General features: G+C 52.1%; 1 protein-coding gene across 3 annotated transcripts in view; it reads right to left on the reverse strand.

The window, feature by feature from the left end:
* The window catches only part of SEL1L3 (SEL1L family member 3), a 109920-nt gene that overhangs the window by 28079 nt on the left and 60629 nt on the right, over positions 1 to 21212 (reverse strand). For 2 of the 3 annotated variants that reach the window (XM_002709381.6, XM_089327027.1), the window contains 5 exons: positions 17673 to 17884; positions 15446 to 15625; positions 8095 to 8214; positions 6058 to 6198; positions 1925 to 1987 (listed from right to left, as the gene is read on the reverse strand). In XM_002709381.6, coding sequence (XP_002709427.1) covers positions 1925 to 1987; positions 6058 to 6198; positions 8095 to 8214; positions 15446 to 15625; positions 17673 to 17884 — 716 coding nt within the window. The remainder of the gene's footprint in view (positions 1 to 1924; positions 1988 to 6057; positions 6199 to 8094; positions 8215 to 15445; positions 15626 to 17672; positions 17885 to 21212) is intronic. The other variant, XM_017350581.3, reaches the window with a different exon arrangement.

The raw sequence follows: 21212 nt of genomic DNA on the forward strand, positions 1-21212 counted from the left end.
AGTCTAAGCCCGGAGCCCCATGTCTTCAGCCTTCCCTGTCACCAGGGAAGAAGGGCTGTTCTAGCCCCTGGGCTCCTAAAAGGATCTACGTCCTCGTCTTTACATTGTACTCCACGTGCCAGCTGCGAAAAAAAGGAAACTAGCAATGGGACAGACACTCCTTCAGGGCCAGAAACTTGCCTTCCTCCTCAGTGGCATGGGCACAAAATAACTGCCTGATGAATGAACAAAGGCCACTCTGGGAATGCTGACGCAAAACAACACAGAATCCAGACCCCACGCTCCCAGGGTCGACATCAATAGGACTCACATCCTTAGGCCCCCCGAAGACACCTGACCTTCAACTTGGAGAAGTGTCAGCGCCACAGATCAGGCCATGGAAAGTGTTATTCTTGAGTCGGGGGGGGGGGCAGGGTTAGCTCCCAAGAAGTACTGAAGAACGCATTTCCAAGAAGTACTGGACCAGGCCGCCCTGCAGGGACACGCCTACAGAAGGCCCGCGGCCAAGCCTTACTCAGATGCCCCGTCCTGCTCAGAATGCTTGCTGAGCTGCTCCTCCAGGAACTGCCCTGGAACGCAGCTCAGAAGCCCCACAAGAAACCCTGCCTTCTGCTTAATACTCACATCGCCCAGCTCCACCAACAGATCCGCCCGCACTGGACTTTCCGCTAGTTCCCACATCAAATGATTGTGCACCCTTTGCACAGGGCCTGACAAAGAGCAGGGGCTTCGTAAGTCTTGCTGAGTGACCACCTGTTAATCCTTGCAAGGACTCGGCTCTTCCAGGCCGGGCGACTACACTGCCCTGATACTCACCGAAGCTCCATTCAAAACAAAGCACATGAGACATCACTTCTCACCGGGATGGCCAGAGATGTGAATTTCATACCTGCCAGCGAAAGCCTGTCACTACCCCCAGCAGAGGCTCTGCACCCACTGCCCTCTGCCACCACCAGGGAGCTGCTTCCCTACTTCTGCCCCATCTGTTGTGTGGGGCTAGGAGTGGGCGAGCACCGCGGCTGGTTCCTTCTTCTGGGTCGTGAGCCCTCTCGCCAATACAGAGACGGAGGAGAAGCCTGCTGAGCCCTTCCTGCCTGCTCCGGCGTGCCGCTCTACGGAGCAAGCCGCTCCGAGCTCCTCGAGGGGAGGGACTGAGGGCGAAAGCTTGGCAGGGAGATTCCAGGAGTCCTCAAGCAGGAGGCAGACAAACGCAACCTTGCGAAACACGGACACACGGAGAGCCAAGAGGGCCACAGGGCGCTCTGTGGAGGCGGAGAATTGCAGGGGTCCCCACAAATCTGCACAATGTATGTGTGGGGGAGTGTGCATTGGGCACGTGTGCGCTTGCCCATGAAAGCGTGCGGTGGGCCTACGTGAAAGTGCCCCTTCCCAAGCGACAGGACACCCTCCACTCTGCAGAAATCAGCTGACTTGAAGCTGTCATTGCAGTGGGAATCATCACAAAGGCAAAATAATCCCGACACCTGGCCATAAACTTGGTAGACAGCCCCCAATCACAAAGCACAAGAAGGGACAAGGGATCGGGCGTGACAGGGTTAACCTTGCAAGGAATTAGGCTGTAGGTTTTCCTAATTCAATGGCATTTATCCCCCCCATTCAATTCCAGAGAGCCCTGCTGCTTGCTATCAGAGCTGCTCTGATTATAATTTTAGCCTTCAAACAAAACCAGCCCCAGTTCTATGGACTGGCAGGTGAATTCAGCTTTTGAATTTAGCTGTGCCCATTGTGGCAGGTTTCTGGTTTCTGAATGTGGCGTAACTCAGAAATGACTAATCACCCCCTCCCCTCCAGCCTCGGGAGGTTGGCTGTGTCCTCTGCAGGCTGGGACAGCGACAGCGACAGCGACAGTGGCGGCGGGGGGTATGGGCTGGACCGCTCCCCCACAAGCAGACGGGGCTGTTACCTTGGAAGCCGCTTTCTTCATCAGCTCCAAGGCAAGCCGTCTGTTCTTTTTCACTCCTTGACCCTAAACGTCGACAAGCAGCAATGATTATGGAGGATTAAATAAACCCAGAGTGCACGCACACGCAACACACAGACACTTCAGAGAATCAATACGAAATACTTAAACACCCAACCCTTCTTAATCGAAAAACCTCACCTTCAGTGATTTCTCCCTTGATCAGCGCCATCCCTGCGTGGTGGTTTTGTGCAGAGCAGAGGCACAAGCCCCAGCCTCCCAGCCTCCCAGCCTCCCAGCAGCCCCCCCCCCCCCCCCCCCCGCCGTGTCCCCTCAGGAGCTGCCTTCCCGTCAATCCCCCGGTCCTGCTGGGATACGCCTGAATCAGGGCAAATGAGTGCCGTCATCCTGGATGTGTTCCTGGGGGGATTCTCTCATTTGCCAGCCAGATAAAGCACTTTATCTGTGCAGGACGGGCAAGAGTTATTAGACTGCCGCTCGCAGCATCCTTGGTCAGGTGGAAGTCCCGGGTGGGGGTGGGGGTGGGGTGGGGGAGGGAGAGCACCACAGCTTCAGGGCGGGCTGGGAAGGAGATGGGACCCTGCAGAATCGAATGCCTCAGGGTCAACTGGCAGCAACCACCGGGGTTCTTCCTGCAAAGTCAAGCTATTGCGGAGAGGTGGGCTGGTCCACCGTGGGCACACACGAGCTCTGGGGTCCTTGAACAGGACAGGAGCTCCGTGGACCACACAGAGACACCTGGAAAACCCATGGACATGGCAGGCGGGGGCGCCCTGAGGCCTCTCCACAGGTCTGACCAGGAAGATGCCAGGCGGGGAGAGCCTGAACACCACGCCCATTTGGAACTGTTGACACTGCCCCACGCCCACGTAGGATCCTCCGGGACCCAGACACGAGTGGCTCCCAGTGACATGAGCATGGGTGCACCAATCTCACGCCTGACTCTTGTCTTACACAAAGGCAAGACTCTGAGCGCAGACACGGATAAGGTGCACAAAGTGTTAACTCGATGTACTCCAAGGGGAGCAAGGGAACCCACATGCCCATGTGAGTGTGGGTGCCCCCACACAGAGAAACACCCACTACGAGGGGGCAGAGGACTGGCCAAAGGGAGGAGGGTGGGGGAGGGGAGGGTGCGCCTATGCGGCACCTCCAGCCGTAGTCTGCAGCGAAAGGGAACGCCCTGTTTGTTGGCCTCTTTGATGAGGTAGAGGGTGGTGCCGCTACCTGCGTGGGTGAAGCCCCTGAGGACTTCATGGCACCTCCATAAATCCCACATGAATAATATCAGTATTTTCATGGCTTACGGCCCGGATGAAGGAGGTGCAGTGCATCGCGGGATAGGGGCTTTCTGATGGACAAGTAAGCAGACAGCATCACAGCTGGGCGCTTGCAGGGTGTTCCAGCTCACGCAGACCTATCTGGCTGCCTGGTTCCACCACACCCACAGGGTCACATGCGACACAAATGGGAGAGCACTCTGCAGAGCAGACAGCTGCTAAGTCTCCCCACGCTTGGCCCTGGGGACAGCACCGGGCAGCACCCCTGCTTAAGCTACAGAAGTCAAGCACTGTCCCATCACAGCTCACAGGCCCAGCACCCTCGCCTGCGGTGCTGCTGTTACTCCCACCTGAGACACATCCCAGAGTCACACCGAGGGTGAGAAGCAGGGGCAGGATGGGAACCCAGCAGGTGGATTCCTGAGTCTGGGCTTATAACCGGCACATTCTGCCTCCGCCTGCCCCTGTAGGTCTCCATGCTAAGCTAAGCAGGTGTAACAGTTCAGAACCTCCTTGCAGGATTCCGGAAACGCATAGGATATGCTTGGCTCTACAAACTTTAGGACCCAAACTGTGAATCCGACCCAAGGCTAAATGACATACACCAAGTTTCTACTCCTCTTTGGCGCACCTGTTTCATGAAACTGATGAGCTAAAGCAAAGTGGAGGGTGAACAACCACTCTTCGCAGGGCTCCATTCCTTCATTTAATTAGGAGAGAGGAGAGTAGAGAGCACGGGGGGAACCTGGAGGGGCCGGCTGGGGAATGAGACAGCCTGTCTAGATTTCTGTAAAAGCATCAGGAGGACCGGAATCGCAGAACGTGGGGCTGAGCCTGCAAGTGAAGCCTCCACAACTTCTCCATTGCGAAGGAATAAAACCGAGAGCCCCAGAGGTTGGCCGATCCAAAACCTCACAGCTGTCTGACCCTGAGGGCAGGGATATTTCCAGAACACTTGCCATTTAATCAGAAACAGGAGAACTTGTTGCACAAAGAACATGTACGGTACAAGAAGGCGGGCAGTGCCAGAAGCCGTGATAAGAGACAGATGTCAGGTCCTGGGATTTAAGTACTTAGTGACTGCCCACTGAGGCCACGGGCGGAGGGCAGCCGCTGCCACCCACGGCAAAGCTTCATCCTCGTGCAGATGCAAGGTGGGCTGCACTGGACCGCTTGGGACAACCCACAGCCACCAGCCGGGTGCCCCTACGCAACCCTGTGCGATTCCTGTTCTTCACGCTGTGAAAGCCCGTGTTCCGCATGGGGTCCTTTCACAGGGAGTAAACTCCTTGCAGAGGTGAAAATCTACCGGGAGAGGCTGACAAACAGCTTCCTGCATCACACCTAGACAGCCTGGCTGGAATGCAGGAAAACCCAAACAACACTAACACCCGGGCAGTCAGCGCGGGGCGGGGTGGAACACTACGTCATCTGAAGTTAGTTATTTGTGCATTTGCTTCTCCCTCTGGGTTGTAAGCTCCCGAGGGGCGGAAAGAGGGCCTGGCTTGTGCCTTTGGCTGCATCCTCAGGAGGATAGGTAGCTCTCCTCCGTGCCATCTCTGTCCTCCGTCTTCCCCTCCAGCACGTGAGCCCCCGAGGTCAGGAACGTGACTCATGTCCCTTCATCTAGCACAGAGCGGCACCTGTCAGCTCTGAATGACGCTTACTGCACAGACACATGAATGCCTGGGCGGATGGCAAAGACCCAAACAATTTCCATGTTGATGCGAAGCTGGGAAGAGAAGGTCTGGGCTCTCAGTTTGGCAACCATCACAAGCAGTAGGTTCTGGGGTTTGATAGGGCTTAGGGGGTTTGGATGCAGAAGTCCCGATGGTTAACCAGTGAGCAGTCACAGCTGTAGCTCTGGAGGCCTGGCCGTGGACATGCACGCCCTGGTTTCAAGGCACTTGCCTTTAGCGGACAGCTGCACTGGTTGGGCACGAACGCAGGGTCCCAGGGTTTGCGGACTGAAGCCAGAGCTTTTTACTTCTCGGAGATGGATGACCGTGCTCTGCGTTAGAAGCCACACCGCCTGGGTCGGTTCCTTTCCCAGGTCTGAAAGGCAGCAGCTGGGAGACCCCAGGCAAGTTACAAAAGCTCTCTGGGCCGCTGTCGACAGAGCGCTCCCAACTCACTAAGTTCCTGTCCTGTAAGCTGGTCGTGAGGATTAAACGCGTTAATCCATGGAAAGCAGGAACGAGCACTCAATCAATCAGCGTGAACGATTATTCTTTTATGTAAGACAGGCGGCACTGCAGTTCTCAAAGCCCACGGGTGAGTCGTGGTCACCACCATCACCCCACGAGACCAATGACTGCAAGAACACACAGGATGGAGGTGGAGTGGGGGCCTCGCCCGGCCCTGTCTCTTGGGCCCCTTCCACTCCTCCCTCCTGCCATCGTCCTACTGGCTCAAAACCAAGATCCTTGTTTCCAACAACAGGACTGTTGGGATCCAGCCCAAATACGCACTTTGTTTGAGCCATAATTCAATGAGAACTCTGCCTGGTGGCAAATGGGTAGCACCTGTAGGGGCTGGTGGCCGTGTACCAACCCATAAAACACAACGTCTCCCCCAGAATGCCACCGTTCTTGCAAAAGCACAGAGAATTCAAACGTTAAGATGAATGCCAAACGTTAAGATGAATGATTGAAAAACAGGACGAGGGAATTGTACCCGACCGTGCCTTTTTAGCCAATGTCCCTTTCCAGGGAGAGTGACAGGAGTCTGCGCCGAGTTTCTGCGGTTTTAGTCTTCCTGTTTGCCTGCAGGAAACCGCACAGAAAGTCTCCTAGCAGACCCGCACAATTTCAGCAGACATTACGTGGTTCGTACCTTGAACAGCACAATGGCGTAGTCGTATATTAGTGCCGGGTCCTCGGTCTCCAGGGCTCCCTTGGCATACCACTCGATGGCAGCTTCTGGATTCTTGGCCACACCTTGCTGCCCCCAGAAGAGCATCTGGGCCAATCGTTGCTTAAAGACAGCAACACAGAGTAATGACTTTCCTGGGCAATGCTTAACTTGAAGACTTTAAAAGGTGAGAGGACAAAGCTCATTTAAATTTTTTATATTGAGACTCAAGAATGGGCTAGACATTATCTTCCAGCGGGGGGCCGGATCCTGAGGAGGATTATATAAATCCAAGCCACTGGGGCTGGTGTGGTGCCGCAGCAGGTTAAGCCACCGCTTGCAATGCCAGCATCCCACATCAGAGGCCCAGTTCGAGCCCTGGCTGCTCCACTTCTGATCTAGCTCCCTGCTAATGTGCCTGGGAAAGCAACAGCAGATAAGCCAAGTACTTGGGCCCCTGCTACCCACGCGGGAGACCCAGATGGAGTTCTGAGTTCCTGGCTTCTGCCTGGCCCACCCCCAACTGTTGTAGTCATTTGGGGAATGAACCAGCAGATGGAAGATACCTTTTTCTCTGTCTCTTCCTCTCTGTTACTCTGCCTTTCAAATAAATAAATCTAAAAAGAAAAAAAAAAAACAAAACCCTAACACAAACAGGAAATATGGTGTATGCAGGCACATACACACAGTGTGTTTTTACTGCTGCACCCAAGGCCAGAACTGGATGGCACTTGCTAGAACCTGAAACTCACAAGTTTCTCCTCTTGCCAGTAAGTCCCACCCTCTGGGAGGAGCTGCTTGGCTTTTCGGGCTGGTGATGAGAGCGGAGGTCTCTCCACAGCTGTACCTCTGCAGGCATCCCTCTGTAGCGCTTACCTCCTGTTGACTCAGTCGTCTGCCTGGCTGGCTCCACCATCAGACTCAAGGCTATGAGTTATTTGAAGGGAGAAACCCTGCCCCCTGCCCTTCCACATAGCAGAGCTCAACAGATGCTCACTGAAGTTGCCCAACAAATATGTGTTGCATGAAGGCAGGGGGACTCACTGTTAGGAAAGCTCGTACAAGCTCTGGGGCACCTGGGCACTGGCTCTGGAATGGGAATTCCTCTGCACTGGAAAGGTTGCAGGCCAGAGGCAGATGCCTAACACCGGGGCAGCCAGGAGCAACCCTGGTTAGGGTTCTGGCCCCATGCAGGCCCCTCTGGTCTTTCCTGCTTCCTGTTTCGCCTCTCATCTCCTTCTCTTCCCCTCACCTCTCAGATACTTCTAACTCCCAGAATGCTAGCAAGGTCTTCACAGAGGAAGTCTCTCAACGGCTGACTCTGTCGGGGCCTTTGATTCCCTTCCTGTTTCCTTCCCTTCCCCATCTCTGGCCTTCTGCCTGTTTAGCGGCCCTAGGGGCTCTTCCTGATGCTGCGGCGCTCCCTGGGAGCACTAAGCCCAAGCTAAATCCAGCCTCTGGGAAGGAGGTTTCCTCCCACTGCAATCAGCCTTAGGCTCCCATCAAGAGCTTCTCTTCACAGTGAAATCAAAGCAAGAAATCAGACAGGACGTTTGCCCCAGCCTTCTACCCTTTCTTGTGCTCGAGAGACAAGGCTGATCCCTCTGGCCTGACAGGCCATCAGTGATTTTCCACTGTGCTGCCAGCTGAATTCATGGCCCCCTTCTCATTACCCTTCCATTTCCTCCTGCACTCCAAGGTGCTTCTTGTTTTTCTCTCTGATGCATGCACCACCATATCTGGAGGGAGTCTTTAGGGCTGCTCCCAAATATTGGGGCACTCTCTCCTTCTGGGTGAGCGACAGGACTACACCCTGGTGCACTGGATGTCAAGAGGGGCTGTGGGATTGCTTTAGCCAATGAGATGTGAGAGAGTACAGCCTCCACCAATGCCCCTAGCACATGCAGTGAGAGCAAGAAATAAGCCAGCAACGCTTGAAGCTTGGGGGGTTTGGTGACTGCAGCGTGATCCGGTCTGCTGTGGCCGACAGGGTCTCCAAGGTGGTGACCGCATTCTCACCTGAGCCGCTGCGTTGCCGCGGGTAGCTTCATGCTTCAGCCACATAAAAACGTCTCCATCCTCTTTGGTTTGCACCTTGAGGATTTCATCATCTTTCAGTCTAATGGTTTCAACATATGCCTACAAAGAAAGAAGGGAAAGAGGGAGGGAGAGTGATCAGAAGGGAAAGAGAGAGAGAAAGGACGCAGGGAAGGGAGGAAACAGTCAAATACTATGAGCATGCAAGACATGATGCTATTTTCTTAAACCAGCAGGAGATCAAGCAAAAACTAGATGAATAATTGAAATACGAGGCATGCCTACAACGCTGTAAGATCAAGTTCTTTTTAAATGGCTGCATCATATCTCACATATCTAAATGAGTGTTTGTTGTTATCAAAGTGTTTGCCTTGAGAAGTCATCATTTTTTTCCACCTCTATTGCTCAGGCTTGCTCAGAAGTCCACCTGTGTCACTGATTTCAGTCAGATTACACAGACACACACGCACAGTGTCCGAAAAGGTAAATCAATATTTTCTAAATATAACCTGATTTTTCATCCCCAAGTATCACTAGCCTGCATGACTAACCCCTCTGATTTTGCAGGTTCAACTTCAATTATGTTTTGACTATTTCCAAAATTTTTTAAATCTACCCTGAAAAGAAGAGGGTGTGTTAACTCTGAAGATGTGAGAAAGAACAGGCTGGAAGCTCTATAGGATGAACTCAAAGGGAACATTCACAAAAGGTTTTGAATTTGCACACCACCTCCTGGGTGTCTGGCTCCTTTGAAGAAAGATTAAGATTCATTTGGAGGTAGACATCTTGGCTGTTTATTAAAAATTCAGCACTGTTGTTTCATGGTTCCCTTTATGTGGGAGGAAGTCCCACAGCACCAACAGTGGATACTGGAGAGGCCCTTCAAGGCCCAGGGCGTGCCACTGGCAAATAGGGCAAAATTGGATCTAGACTAGCTTGGAAAAGTAGCCCTGGAAAAAAGAAGCCAGATTTGATTTCCCTTCTGTTCATCTTGGATACTTAGCTAAGAAAAGTGCTTAGAGCCACAAACTCCAGGCTACAGCCCCACCCCTTAGAATGTGTCTCAGCTGCCACCTGCACCGTGCCCTGTAGAGCGAGGGGTCCCTTCAAGAGGCTGTAGGGCTGAGACTCAGGCACCCTGCAAGTATCCATTCCTGCTGACTATCTAACCTTTAGAGGCCACCAAGCTGAGCAGTAATGAGAATCACAATGTCTACTACTTTTTATCGAAACCAACTCCACCCGGTGTTGAATAATTTTTTTTTATTTCATCTTCACAACAGAGCTGTGACCCAGGTACCTCTGTTCTTGATTTACAGGCAAAGAGACAGGCTGAGATGGACTCAAAGCCATGAGCTGGCCCCGGGGTGCCACGTTGGCTTGACTCCAATACAGGTGTGTTCCTCCATGGTGTCGCCCTCTAGTGAGAAGTCCTGGAATCCAGCCTGGACACAGGCCCCACCATCTGGTGCATTCCTTGCCCAGGGTGGGTGCCCCAGGGAGAAGGCACTTCAGCTCAAACCCAGGATGAGCCCAGAATTGGGCTGAAGTTCATGTCACTCTGATAGGAATTCTCAGCTGGGGTGGGGCACGGGGTGGGGTATGTGTGCATCTCTACTCAGCAGGAATATTTGGAGTTTATGATTTAGGTCATCTTTATTCTCCTCACTTTGCTTCCTCCTCCTACTCCTCGTCGGGATTTGAATGGAAGACACAGACCATGAAGACAGGTGCCTACCCTACAGGGATGTATATTCTGGCTTTTTGCCCCTCCCTGGCAGTGACATTACATCACCATAAGCATCGTGTGTGCCAGGCTCTGGCCCAGTTCCTTCACCAGATGGTCACTATCAGGATCGCACTTCACGTATGTAGAAACTGCAGCCGAGGGAGGGGCCTGGCATAGCGCCTGACAGATCAACAGCACTCAACCTATCGGCCATTATTTCTGGCAGTGCAAAGAGTAAGAAGGACCTGGGTTCAAATCAAGGGTCCACTACTCATTTGCTGTGTGACTTTGGGCAGGTTCTTTGGCCCCTCTGAGTCTCAGTTGCCATATCTGTAAAATGAGTATTCCTTCTACTAACCTCATGGGGTTGCATGAAAATTAAATGAGATTGTTTGTGAAAGAACTGAGCAGTGGGCCTGGCACACAGCATGCTCTCAGTCTGTGGCAAATCATTTATTTTTTTGACAGTATTTGTTTATGCTAAAGTGTAAAAGGCTAATAGCAGTTTAGAGCACTAGCCCTCCTACTGATATTTGTAGCTTTGTATGGCTCAAAGCATTATGTTGTAGGGATGAAGCTCTCTTAAGAGAAATGTTTGCTTTAGAAACTGGAAGTAATAGCATTTTGGAGAGAGCGTGGGAAACAGAAACATTTTAGAGAGTTCACACTATGTGTTTGACTTTATTCAGCACACAGATTATAGCAGATGGCTTAATGTATTTGTGCTGTTACAGCATGTGAGGTGCACACCCTCATGGGACCTATTTTACAAGTGAGAAACTGAGGCAGAGGCAGAGAGGTGAGTGGGACTTTTCCAAGCTTTCACATTTAGTGGACAGCAGACCCAGCACATCTTGCACCCATCCGGTGAGACTTCTGAAAGAGGAGAGGCTGCCTGAGAAGCAATAAAGTAGGAGGAATTGATGGGAAATGGGGCATGAGAAAGCAAGCAAGGCCAGGGTGCCCAGGCTAGGCCAGGAGGGTGAACAGCAGGCTATGGCTAAACGTTTGACCTCGGTGGAGTTGGCAGGCCAAGCTGGGATCATCTGAAGTTGAGGTCGGGGAGGTAGAGAAAAACTGGGTCAAGGAGTGTCTCGTATGCTCACTCCTGGCTGCACATCGCTCTCCTGGGCAGTGCCTCTCAGCCTTGGCACTGTAGCACTGCTCTCCGAGAAGGCACCCCTTGGTGTCCTTGAGGGATGGGATCTAGGGGATCCCCTGTGGGTCCCTAACGGCACGGATGCTCCAGTCCCTTGTATAAATGGCATAACATTTACAGCTAACCTACCTATAGCCTCCCATATGCTTCAGATCATCTCTAGGTTACTTACAATACCTACTACACTGGCAATGCTACATGAACAGCTGTGATGGCAAGAACACAGTCTGTACATACTCAGTACAGATGCAATTTCTTTCCAAATGATTTCAGTCCGCAGTTGGTTGGATCCATGCATGAGGAACCAGAGGCTGCAGAGGGCTATTTTTTTTCTTTATATATATATAAAATTTGACAGGCAGAGTTAGACAGTGAGAGAGAGAGACAGAGAGAAAGGTCTTCCCTCCGTTGGTTCACCACTCAAATGGCTGCTACAGCCGGCGCACTGTGCCAATCCAAAGCCAGGAGCCAGGTGCTTCCTCCTGGTCTCCCACACGGGTATAGGGCCCAAGAACCTGGGCCATCCTCCACTGCACTCCCGGGACACAGCAGAGAGCTGGACTGGAAGAGGAGCAACTAGGACTAGAACCAGGTGCCCATATGGGATGGCAGCGCCACAGGTGGAGGATTAACCAAGTTAGCCACGGCGCTGACTGTTTCTACATCTTCTGTGCCTGGACCCCAACTTACTTCCTCTTCTCCTGAGGACATCAGTCCTGGCAGATGCTACGGGTTGGGACCTTAAGATAGGAATCTGGGGAGAGGGCACTACTTGGACCACAAGAGGAGGCTGCTGCAGTGGCTCGGGGAGAGAGGAGGAAGGCCAGAGCTAGGCAATGGCAGGAGGGGTGGAGAGAAGGGGAGAGAGCTGTTGAAGGTTGTTAGTGATAGGATGATGGGGAAGAAAAGGTGAACCCCCAGTTTCCAGCAAGGACAACGGTGCCATCAGGCACAGAGAAGGGCAAGGGGACTGGGTGTGCTCGTGTGCCGGGTGCAATTGCAGAGGGGTAGGTGGGAGAGAAAGCACAGCCTGGGGTAAAGAGTTGTGTGTCATTAGCATGGGAGGGCAGTGGAGACCAGGGGAATGAATGAAGCCCCCACCTCTAAGCGTAAGGGATGGAAAGGACACAGAAGTCGAGACCTGAACCGCGTGGACCAGCCACTTCTACAGAGTGGGCGGCACGTGGGGCACTCATTTGCAACAAAACCCCCAGAAGAAACCAACAGAAAGGCTGCCCCCCCTTCTTTCTGCTGATCCCAAAGCAGAGTCCGATGGAATCATAATGCCTGGCGAGAAGCGAGGTTCCTAATGAAGACGATGAAATGGTGTGAACCGCGTGCTACATGAAAGAGAAAGCGAAACAAGAATCATGAGAGGAGCTATTGACAGATCCTCGGTTTGTTAATTAGAGGCCCCCTTTCTCTGTCTCCTCATTTGCTACATTATGCTGGAGCATTAATAGAAGCCGCAACAACAGGATATTTAAATCAATGCAGGACACCTGCTCAGAGCCTCAAGCAGCCACGCGTTACGCTTGCATGGGCGACACACAACTCTCCTAAGTGCATAATTCCTATCTGTGCTTCTTCATCATCTGACTCCCCAGCTGCAAGATGCAAAGTCTCTATTCATCTCTTCTGGTCCTGACCAATTAAACCTTTTCTTTCATAATCATAACACTTCACATGCCGAATCTTCAAAAGAAAAGGAGGCAGCTAACAGCATACCATTTCTCCTTGCTAATTTAGGCTGAATATAAGTATAATATATACATATAGGATACGAGGAGCACAACCCAACATAGCAACAAGACAACCGCAGTATGACTTTGTGCCTTGATTTTGCAGAAATGGCCTGTGAAAAAAATATGTTTTTAATTTTAACAGTTGATAAATTCTCTCCTATCCAACTGCGGTGGAATTTTGCACATAGCTGGTGCACACCGAGGGAATATTGATGCACAACTGATACGGCGTCTACGTTTATTCCGAAGGAACCATCATTCTAGAGAAAGAATTCTCCTAGACAGCCTCTTGGTGTTTTACAGCCTGACTCATGTTTAACACTCGCTGACTGCATTCATCTTGACTCATTTATTTCCTAACTGCACAGAGGCCACTGTCGATTTCTTTTCCAGAAGCCATCCATTCCCGCACATCAAAGCATACGTTTCCTGCACTCTGGATTTCTAAGCACACTCCAGGAGCAGGGCTGGGGCCCAGCAGTCTCGTTCCCAGGTAGCTGCACAGCCTACGGTTTAACAACCCAGCCCCAGCCAGGCTTCTCCCTCAGGCCTGCTCATCAAGCAGGAGAAAAATCGAAAGTTTATGGCACAGCTCAGTCCAGATCTGGCCACGCAGTCGCTCACTGCTGTTGGCTGCATGGACGCGGCCACCCTATCCGTTCTCATGAGGCCAGGGCTGGGTGACGGTACAGGCAGAGCCTAACATATTTGCTATCTGACCCTTTACAGCAAAAAAAAAAAAAAAAAAAGAAAACCTGCCAGCTCCAGGTACGGACTATTTCTACTTCTCAACAGGACCACCTCCAGGGCTATGCCCGCGAAGGCAGCAGCATCACAGCCGCTCATGGTGGGTGTGGATTTGCGTTGTAGGTCTGCTTCCAGCTTTACTTAGAACCTCTTATTCCCATCCTCAAAAGAAGTCTGGGAACAGGCCATCAGCACACCTAATGTAACATGGGAAGATGTTTTAGCAGACGTGAGCCACTGATTTCTTTGCCCTCTGAGTCAATAACATTTGGGAGCCTGCAACACTATAGGCTGGAGTTAGTGCCTCTCACCCAGTCCTTACTCCATGATGGGAGGGCGGAGTCTTCAAGCATCATGTGCTGTTGTCAGTCACCCAGAGCACTGGGCTAGCAAGGCTCATGGGACAAGGCCATTTCCCAAGTGCCCAGCCCTCCCACGCTGGGTAGGGAGCTGGTTTCTGTCCATCGTGGCCTCTGCATGCTTGTTATGTATTAATAGGACCTCTCTGGCCTTATGCCTCTGTTAAATTTGGCTCCACTGAACACCTTTAGAAACCACCATCTCACATGGTCTTCAGACAAAGACGAGATGTGGGGCAGGTGGTTGGGGCACTGGTTAGGACAGCATGTGGGATGCCCGCATCCCACATCAGAGTGCTGAGGGTCAAGTCCCAGCTCCACTCCGGATTCCAACTTCCTGCTACGGCACACCCTGAGAGGCAGAAGTGATGGTTCAAGTACTTGGGTCCCTGGCACCTGTGTGGGAGAACTACGTGGAGGTCCTGGCTCCTGACTTCAGCCTGGCCCAGCCTTGGTTGTTGCATGAGTTTGGGAAGTGAACCAGCAGATGGGAACACCCTCCTTCTCTTTCTGCCTCTCAAAATATTTACTTTATTTTTTTTTTTATTTTTTATTTTTTTGACAGGCAGAGTGGACAGTGAGAGAGAGAGAGACAGAGAGAAAGGTCTTCCTTTGCCATTGGTTCACCCTCCAATGGCCACCACGGCCGGTGCACCGCGGCCGGCGCACCGCGCTGATCCGAAGGCAGGAGCCAGGTGCTTCTCCTGGTCTCCCATGGGGTGCAGGGCCCAAGGACTTGGGCCATCCTCCACTGCACTCCCGGGCCACAGCAGAGAGCTGGCCTGGAAGAGGGGCAACCGGGACAGAATCTGGAGCCCCAACCGGGACTAGAACCGGGTGTGCCGGCGCCGCTAGGCGGAGGATTAGCCTAGTGAGCCGTGGCAGCGGCCCAAGATATTTACTTTAAATAATTATTTATTTGGAAAGGCAGAGTTACAAAGAGAGGGAGGGAGTGTCTGAGGAAGAGGAAGAGGGAGGGAGAGAGAGAGAAAGAGAGAGACATATCTTTCACCTGCTGGTTCATTCCTCAAGTGACTGTAACAACCAGGGCTAGGCCAGGGTGAAGCCAGGAGCCAGGATCTCATCCAGGTCTCCCCCATGGGTGGCAGGGGCCTAAGTACATGGGCCTTCTTCAGTTTTCCCATGCATGTTAGTAGGGAGCTGGATTGGAAGCAAAGCAGCCAGGACTAGAACAGGTACCCACATGGGATGCTGGCATTACAAGGCAGTGGCTTAACCTATTGTACCACAATGCTGGCCCCATAAACACATCTTTTAAAAGATACCTATGTTTCTGGTACACATTTCCTGCAAAATTCAGCATGTCCTGGGCCAAATGTACCCTCCTCATACCAGTGCTCCCGCTCCAGGAGAGCTTTCCATGAAGACTGGGGGCTGTTCCTGCGTTCAGCCTGAGCACCCAGCCAGGATGTACGACAGAGGGCAAGGAAGGTGTTTTCTCCATCCCATTCCATTCCTTCTGGAAAGGCAACAAACAAGCCAGCCACAGGGGCAGGCAGACACTTCCTGTACCTGCTCGGAAGCCGTGGTCAACAGGGCCACAAGAATTCCCACCCAGTTCTCTCCCACGTACCTGATCTCCTTGGAGCGTGTGTTGGTCAAGGGGAGTCTTTGTGGCAATGTTGCTGTAATAGGCGTAGGACAGCTCCCAGTCCAGGGGGTAGCCATCAATACCCTGGTAGTGTTTGTACCCCAGATTCATCGAAGACAGCCGCTCACTGCCCTGGCCTCCAACCAAACTATACAGCATGCCCTGTTGGGAAGAAATGGACAAAGTGTTCAGAAGGCTTGAGAACAAGAAGGCTATAAAATCCCAACACTACAAGGTCAGGCAGCCCAGTCCCTGTGCAATCCTGGTTGTTCCAGAAATATGTTAGCTTGCCTTTGTAAAAAACAAAACAAAACAAAACAAACAAACAAAAACAACAACAAAACACTGAGGCTACAAAAAAAAAAAAAGCAAAGCCAGGTGTCTACAGCCTTACAAATTCCCAGCTAGCTGTCCTTCCCAACGTCTGATAATTTAAGACGTCCTGACTTTCGCCTTTTCTTGGCAAAAGTGAGGACCTTTTGACTTCTCTCCCAGCACCCCTCGCTTGGCAGCCAGTGTTCTGAGGATCCCACTTCTGCTTCAGTTCCATCACCCATGGACGCGCTGGTCCGTGCCCCAGACTCCGACTCTCACAGTGTTAATGGCTGCACAGTCTTTGCACAGATTGGGCGGTCCAACCACTTCATCGCATATTTCAGGAAACTGAGGCCCGGAAAGGTGAGGGCATTGGTGCATGGTCAGCCAGCCACCATGTGACAGAGACAGGACTAGAATTTTCTGCCCCATTCCACCTTGCTGGGGACTGCTCAGAGATTTAGGCTACCATGCTGTCCACCAGGGCCATCCGTAAATCAGACACCACACACCACTTGGAGAGGGACACGGAGCCCCTGGGCAGGTTTCAGTCATTCTGGGCATCCCCACACCACGGAGAAACACGCGTGTGCAGAGCTGAAGGCTCAGAATGACCGCCACACACAGCAGAGGTTCCTGTGGGCTTGGCTGTCCGTGCTGACTTGAGTGTACGTCAGGCGCCCCCGGTTCAACAGCACTCCTGAGTGTGTCTGGGCAGGCATTTCTGGATGAGAGCCGCATCTGAATCGATGAAAGGGGAGCAGCAGACGGCCCTCCCCAGTGCACACAGGCATCATCCGCTCCCCTGAGGGCCGCTACAGAACACGGCGGCTGAGGAAGGAAGAACTTGTCCCTCTTTGTCCCCTGCCTGCCTGTCTGAGCTGAAACACTGGCCTTTTCCTGTCCTTGGGCTGGGACTCACACTGTCGACCTCCCCTGGAGCTCAGGCCCTTAAACTTGGACTAGAGTCCACCAGTGGCTTTCCTGATCTCCAGATGCGGCACTCAGCAGCCTGTAGGGCTACATGAGCCATTTGCATAGAAAAACAGAATTGAAAAACATGCATTTCCCATGAACTTTTCAAATGCTCTCTGCATATCTCTTCCTATAGACTCTTCAGATAGATAGATATCTAGATAGACAGGTAGAGAAATAGCATATCTAGATAGAAAGATAATAAATTTAGATGGACAGATAGGTAAATAGATACTATATTTACAAAGGTAGATATTGTATCTAGATAGACGTTATAAATATAGTTGATGGATACTATACCTAGATAGGTATTCTATCTAGATGGAAATTATATCTAGATATTATAGATAGAAAGATGATAGATGTTATACCTAAATAGATCTTTCCATTGGTTCTGCACCTGGGGAGAACTTTGGTTATTACTCCTAGCAAGCTGTGATTCTAAATGTTGGGCACGCTGCATCATAAAGTTGGATTCAAACCAAAGCAACACTGCCTCATGTGACGGCAGGGGCCTGGACGTGACCACCCTCTGCTCGGAGGTCCGAATGCTTTCACTGTGCTAAGAAGGAATATGGGGTGAGGGACCCACAGACAGGGCAGTGCCATGACTCAGCTCAGAGGCACGTGTTCCGGAAGCAGCGGGATTCCGCAGGCCCTGCCCCAACTGCTCCTTAGACGACAGGTGTATCGCCAGCCTCCCGAGCCCCTGTCCCGAAATGAAGCGAGTGCCCTTTTTCACTCCCTGAAAAATACGGGGCAGCCTCTACGTAAGCCAGCTCCAGGTCATTTTTCTTGAGTGCAAAGATTTTTTTAAAGGGCTCCAAGGAGCCGCAGCACGTCCGGGTTTAGCATCGGCTTGTGTGCCTCTGCAAACAGATGCAGGAGACAGATGGCCCTGGGCCCGTGAAACACCTACCTGCAGCCGGTCCCGAGGCACACTTAATCCAGTTTCATAAAAGACGGCGAGGTAGTAGGATGCTTTATGGTGTCCACAGCAGCTGGAATCCATCAGCAAGGGGACGACAGAGCTGACGTACTGGAGACCATCTACGCCGGAGAGTCTCTTCACTGCCTTCTCGAACAACCTCCCACCAATCTCTAGCACACACTCATTCTGGCTCCTTGGCGCTGGAAACAACACAATTCACAGCGCACAAGATTAATCACCAGGCGCTGACGCGGGGTGAGGAAGAAGGGGCCGGAGCCAATCAAATCACCTGAGTTACTGCTCCGGTGGGTCCCTCGGGACCTGGAACTATCCCACCTTCTGGGGAGGTAAATTAAACCCTCCGGGGATGCCACGTTGTCATTCTGGAAAGAGCTTTTCCTTGGCACTAAATGACAGTCTCGTATCCCGGGAGAAAGGATGTGCCTTAGACAGCTGAGAGCGTGTCTGTCTCCAGAGAGTAATTCACTCAGTAACTCACCACCGAGCCAGGACCCCTGGGACGCCCGGGGAGGCGTCGCTCCCGCCTCGTATGCTCTAAGGGAGAATGTTTTCATCTCACAAATAGTTCTTAGGTGTGGCTCTAAAGGGCTGGGCTAAAACACCTTATTTTGACAAGGCTTTCCTATCTCCCTTAGCCTCCAATTCTCTCGTGGGTCTCTGAATACAGCAAAGGGAGCAAGCAGACTCGAGTCAAGGACTGACAACACGCCGAGCACTGGACTGAGTGTCTCACGCAAACTGTGTCTTTTGACATACACATTCTTATGATTCTTTTTAGTACCCCCTTTCCAGACAAGGAGACTGAGGCCTGCATGAGTAAAGTAAGTTGTCTACAATCACAAAGCCAGACTCGAGGCTGAGTACAGCTTTGAACTGACCTATGCAGGCCATTGAGGCGAGAGTTCACAGCCACCTGACCCCTGAACGCCCAGGCAGCCACCTGACCCCCAGACACCCAGGAAGCCCGCAGTGTCATCAGGGCCTCACCACCATGCACAGACTCATGAACACAACAGCTTTAAGCTGAGTGATGCTTCCTTTTAAACATTGCCCACAAACCTATAAGCCAATGAACAGTTAAGCCCAAGCCCTCCTGTTCGCGTCTGCTGCAGTCCACCCTCGTCATTCAGCTCTCTCGCCTATTAATTCAGTGGACAGCCCCAGCTCTGCTTCCAGTTCCAGATTCCCGCTAATGCGTCTCCTTGGAGGCGCAGGTTATGATTCAAGTGCCTGGGTCCCCGCCATCCTCGTGGAAGACCCAGACTGGCTCCTGCCCCCTGGCTTTGGCCTGGCCCAGCCCCAGCTGTTGCAGACATCCAGGGAGTAAATCAGAGTGGGAGCTCTCCATCTCCTTCTGTCTGCCTCTAAGTCCTATGCTTTCAAATATTTACAAGTATTTGGAATAGTTACAAGGCATCTGTCAGGTCACACACAAACAGACTTTAGAAGATAATCGTCCGAAAGTTTGCCACATACGAAACTCACTATGAGGCATGCGTCTGGCTCAGAGGTTAAGGTGCTGTTTGAGACACCTGCATCCCGTATCTGAGAGCCTGGGTTCAAGTCCCAGCTCCACTCCCGACTCCAGCTTCCTGCTAATACACACCCTGGGGGGCGGCAGTGATGATGGCTCAAGTATCTGAGTCCCTGCCACCCACAAGGGAGACCTGGATTGAGTGCTGGGCTCTGGCTGTGGCCTGGCCCACTTCCAGCTGTTGTGGTCCTTTAGAGGGGACCCAGCAGATGGAAGAACTCTCTGTCTGTTTGTCTCTCTCTTTCTTCACCTCTCTGCCATTCAAATAAGAAGAAATAGACACTTCTTAACTGTTAAAAGCTGGATGTATCTGTTTCCAGACTTTTCCTTTGCACATTTAAACATATTAGTTACATGGGGCTGGCACTGTGACACAGCTGGTTAAGCCCCTGTCTGCAATGCCGGAATCCCCTGTGGGTGTCAGTTTGTGTCCTGGCTGTCCCACTTCCAATCCAGCTCCCTGCTAATGGGCTGGGAAGGCAGCAGATGATGGCCCAAGTGCTTGGGCCCCTGCACCCACGTGGGAGACCCGGATGAAGCTCCTGAACCCTGGCATCAGCCTGGATGAGCCCAGCCGTTGTGGCCATTTGGGGAGTAGACCAGTGGATGGAAGATCTCTGTCTCTCTGTGTCTTTCCCTCTTTCTGTAACTCTGCTGTTCGAATGAATAAATACAGCTAAAAAGAAAAGAAACATACTAGCTACATACAATCACGTCTTCTTTTCCAAAATGCCATAATATGCTACTTCAGATTCTGACTCTCAGTTTCCTTCTGGAAATTAACTGTATCTTATGAATGCTCTCTGAGGCTGTCAGGCTCAGCCTTTCCAAGGCCTTAACAGTATTCACTCTCTAGCGACACCCCTTTCCTACCAGTCTTTTTAAAGATTTATTTGAAAAGCAGAGTTACAGAGAGAGAGAGAGAGAGAGAGAGAGAGAGAGAGAGATCTTCCATCTGGTTCACTCCTCAAGTGACTGCAATGGCCAGGGTTAGGCCAGGCTGAAACCAGGAGCCAGGACCTCACCCTCCCACGTGGGTGCAGAGGACCAGGGACTTGGGCCATCTTCTGCTGCTTTCCCAGGCACATTAGCAGGGAGCTGGATCAGAAGTGGAGCAGCCGGGACTCGAACCGGCACCCATACGGGATGCCAGTGTTGCAGGCTTAAGCTGCTGCACCACAACACCAGCTCCAGTCTCTATTTATTTATTTATTTATTTTTTAACAGGCAGAGTGGACAATGAGAGAGAGAGAGACAGAGAGAAAGGTCTTCCTTTGCTGTTGGTTCACCCTCCAATGGCCGCTGTGGCCAGCGCGCTGCAGCCGGCACACCTCGCTGATCCGATGGCAGGAGCCAGGTACTTCTTCTGGTCTCCCATGGGGTGCAGGGCCCAAGGACTTGGGCCATCCTCCACTGCACTCCCTGGCCACAGCAGAGAGTGGCCTGGAAGAGGAGCAACCGGGACAGAATCCGGCGCCCCGACCAGGACTAGCACCCGGTGTGCCGGCGCCGCAAGGCGGAGGATTAGCCTAGTGAGCAGCGGGGCCGGCCCAGTCTCTATTTAAAAACAAAGAAACAAACAACTTTTCTATCTGGGAGACACAGAGACACATAAAAAGAGACCGGAGACAGAAACAAAGAGCCCCCATGCCCCGATCACTTCCCAAATGCCAGCAACAGTCAGGGCTGGGCCAGTCTGAAGCTGGGGCCCAGTAACACAACCCCAGTCTCTCCTGTAGTCGCTTGAGCCATCACCGCTGCCTTCCAGGGTCAGCATTCGCAGGACGCTGGAGTCAGGAGCAGAGCAAGGCGAGTGTGGACCCAGGCGCTCTGATGTGGAATGCGGGGTCCCACCTGGTGTCTTAACCACTAGGCCAAAGCCTGCCCCCAGCTCCCTGTTTGTCCACTTGAGCTGTTCTTATTAGTTTTGCTCTAACCAACAACAGGGCATTGAAGAGCCCCGCACATCTCCC

Source organism: Oryctolagus cuniculus, chromosome 2 (assembly GCF_051225735.1).
Source record: "Oryctolagus cuniculus isolate XC-2025 breed Fujian yellow rabbit chromosome 2, ASM5122573v1, whole genome shotgun sequence".
In the NCBI taxonomy this organism is placed as follows: Eukaryota; Metazoa; Chordata; class Mammalia; order Lagomorpha; family Leporidae; genus Oryctolagus; species Oryctolagus cuniculus.